General features: G+C 50.0%; 1 protein-coding gene across 1 annotated transcript in view; it reads right to left on the bottom strand.

Annotated features, from left to right (window-relative positions):
• Window positions 1-1,957, bottom strand: part of TSKS (testis specific serine kinase substrate) — a 24,217-nt gene that overhangs the window by 6,447 nt on the left and 15,813 nt on the right. Inside the window, exons 3-4 of the mRNA XM_017512620.2 lie at window positions 527-622; window positions 247-330 (exon numbers count right to left, since the gene is read on the bottom strand). Coding sequence (XP_017368109.1) covers window positions 247-330; window positions 527-622 — 180 coding nt within the window. The remainder of the gene's footprint in view (window positions 1-246; window positions 331-526; window positions 623-1,957) is intronic.

The raw sequence follows: 1,957 nt of genomic DNA, 5'->3' as shown, positions 1-1,957 counted from the left end.
CCTCAGCCTCCTGAGTAGCTGGGACTACAGGCACGCGCCACCATGCCCAGCTAATTTTTTTTTTTTGTAGTTTTAGTAGAGACAGGGTTTCACCATGTTGACCAGGATGGTCTCGATCTCTTGACCTCGTGAGGTCACCCAAAGTGCTGGGATTACAGGCTTGAGCCACCGCGCCCGGCCTATCTCCCGCCCTCTTCTTAATCCCATTCCCCTCTCCCTACCCACTCCTGCGTCCCAGTGGCTCACCTTGAGTTGAATGCAATACCCTTCCAACTCTTCTGCCTCTTGCCGCCTTCTCTCCAGATTCTCGCTCAGCACAGAACACTTACTCTGGAGCATAGAAGGAGGGGAGTTAGCCAAGGGCATGAGGGGACAGCCCATGGGAAAGAAGATCCGGGCCTGGGAAGGTTCCTCTCCTTTCTGAGCCTCAAGCTCCCTAACTGAGCTATGGGTGCTGGAGGCAGGCTCCAGGAAGGGAACTTGGCCCTCGAGGAAGAGCAGGTGTTGGACATAGGGGTCCTCACACCTGCAAGGTCTGCACGTGCTGGTTAACCCGAGTGGTCTTTTCCTTCAAGCTGGTGATGGAGTCTTTGGCACGGACCAATCCACTGTTGACCCCACTCTGGGGAAGAATGGGAGACAAGTGAGTTAGTGGGTGTGTGGGGGCAAGCCCCAATCCCAAGAAAAATTCCGGAATTGGGAGGCTGTGTTTACATCTTGATTTTGCCCTGGAATGGCTGTGTGACTAGGAGTCAAGAGCTGCACCTCTGATTCTTAGCATTCCTGTGCAGTGAACCCAGGGGGTAAACTACCTTTCTTTACGGTGCCCTGGGAGAAAAATAGGCAGGATCCAGGAGGGAATAGGGGATGGAAGTGGGGTGCTCAGACGTGGGGGAAGAAGGAGGGACTCAAACACTGAGTTAAGTCACCTTGGGTGCTAGGTACAGGGGCTCACTTTTGTAATCTCAGCACTTTGGAAGGCCGAGGTCGGTGGATCACTTGACGTCAGGAGTTCAAGACCAGCCTGGCCAACATAGTGAAACCCTATCTCTACTAAAAATACAAAAGTTAGCAGAGAATGGTGGTGCATGCCTTTAATTCCAGCTACTTGGGAGGCTGAGGCAGGAGAATTGCTTGAACCTGGGACGCAGAGGTTGCAGTGACCTGATATTGCACCACTGCATTCCAACCTGGGCAACAGAGCAAGTCTCCATCTAAAAAAAAAAGTCCTTGGGTCCACAGCATAAAAAGATAAACTGTGAAAACACATGCTCTACCTTTCTCTCCAGGAACTGGTTAATTACAAAGGAAGCCACCTTTCAGATATGAGCACTTGCTGTCCACCAGGCCAAGTACCTGTCTTCTCTTTTATTCTTCACAAGCATACTTCTTGAGGTTATTTGGCCCATTTTACAAGTGAGACAAATGGGTCGCAGAAACGGGATGTCCCTTGTCTTCCCAAGTCCACAGCACATTAGGTGACCTCATCAGAATTTAGATTCAGAACCCTTGTTTTAAATAATGACACCATGTGGCCTCTGATCATCATTACTTGATATCACATAAAATGTTTTGTGACTCCTGCCAATCTGTGGTTCACGAGGGATGCATGTGGTAGGATCCATTCTCCCAGCTTGGACAGATATAGAAGCCTTAGCCTGGCACATGGCTGCCCAACCAGAGACTACATTTCCCAGGATCCCTTACAGCTAGGTGTGGCCATGTGACTAAGTTCTGGCCAATGGAATGTGAGTGGAAATAATGTCAATTTATTTTGGGGGCTGGTGGGGGGGTCTCTCGCTATTACCCTGGCTGGTGTGGAGTGGTGCTATCATTGCTCACCAACTCGGGCTCAGCCTCCCAAGTAGCTAGGACTATAGGTGCTTGCTACCAGGCATGGTAGCAAAATTTTAAATTTTTTGATATAGATGGGGGTCTCCCTATGTTACCCAAGCTG

This window comes from Cebus imitator, unplaced genomic scaffold (genome assembly GCF_001604975.1).
Source record: "Cebus imitator isolate Cc_AM_T3 unplaced genomic scaffold, Cebus_imitator-1.0 Scaffold473, whole genome shotgun sequence".
Lineage (NCBI taxonomy): Eukaryota > Metazoa > Chordata > Mammalia > Primates > Cebidae > Cebus > Cebus imitator.
The sequence above is the reverse complement of the archived record's forward strand: the minus strand, read 5'-3'. Positions and strand labels throughout refer to the sequence as shown.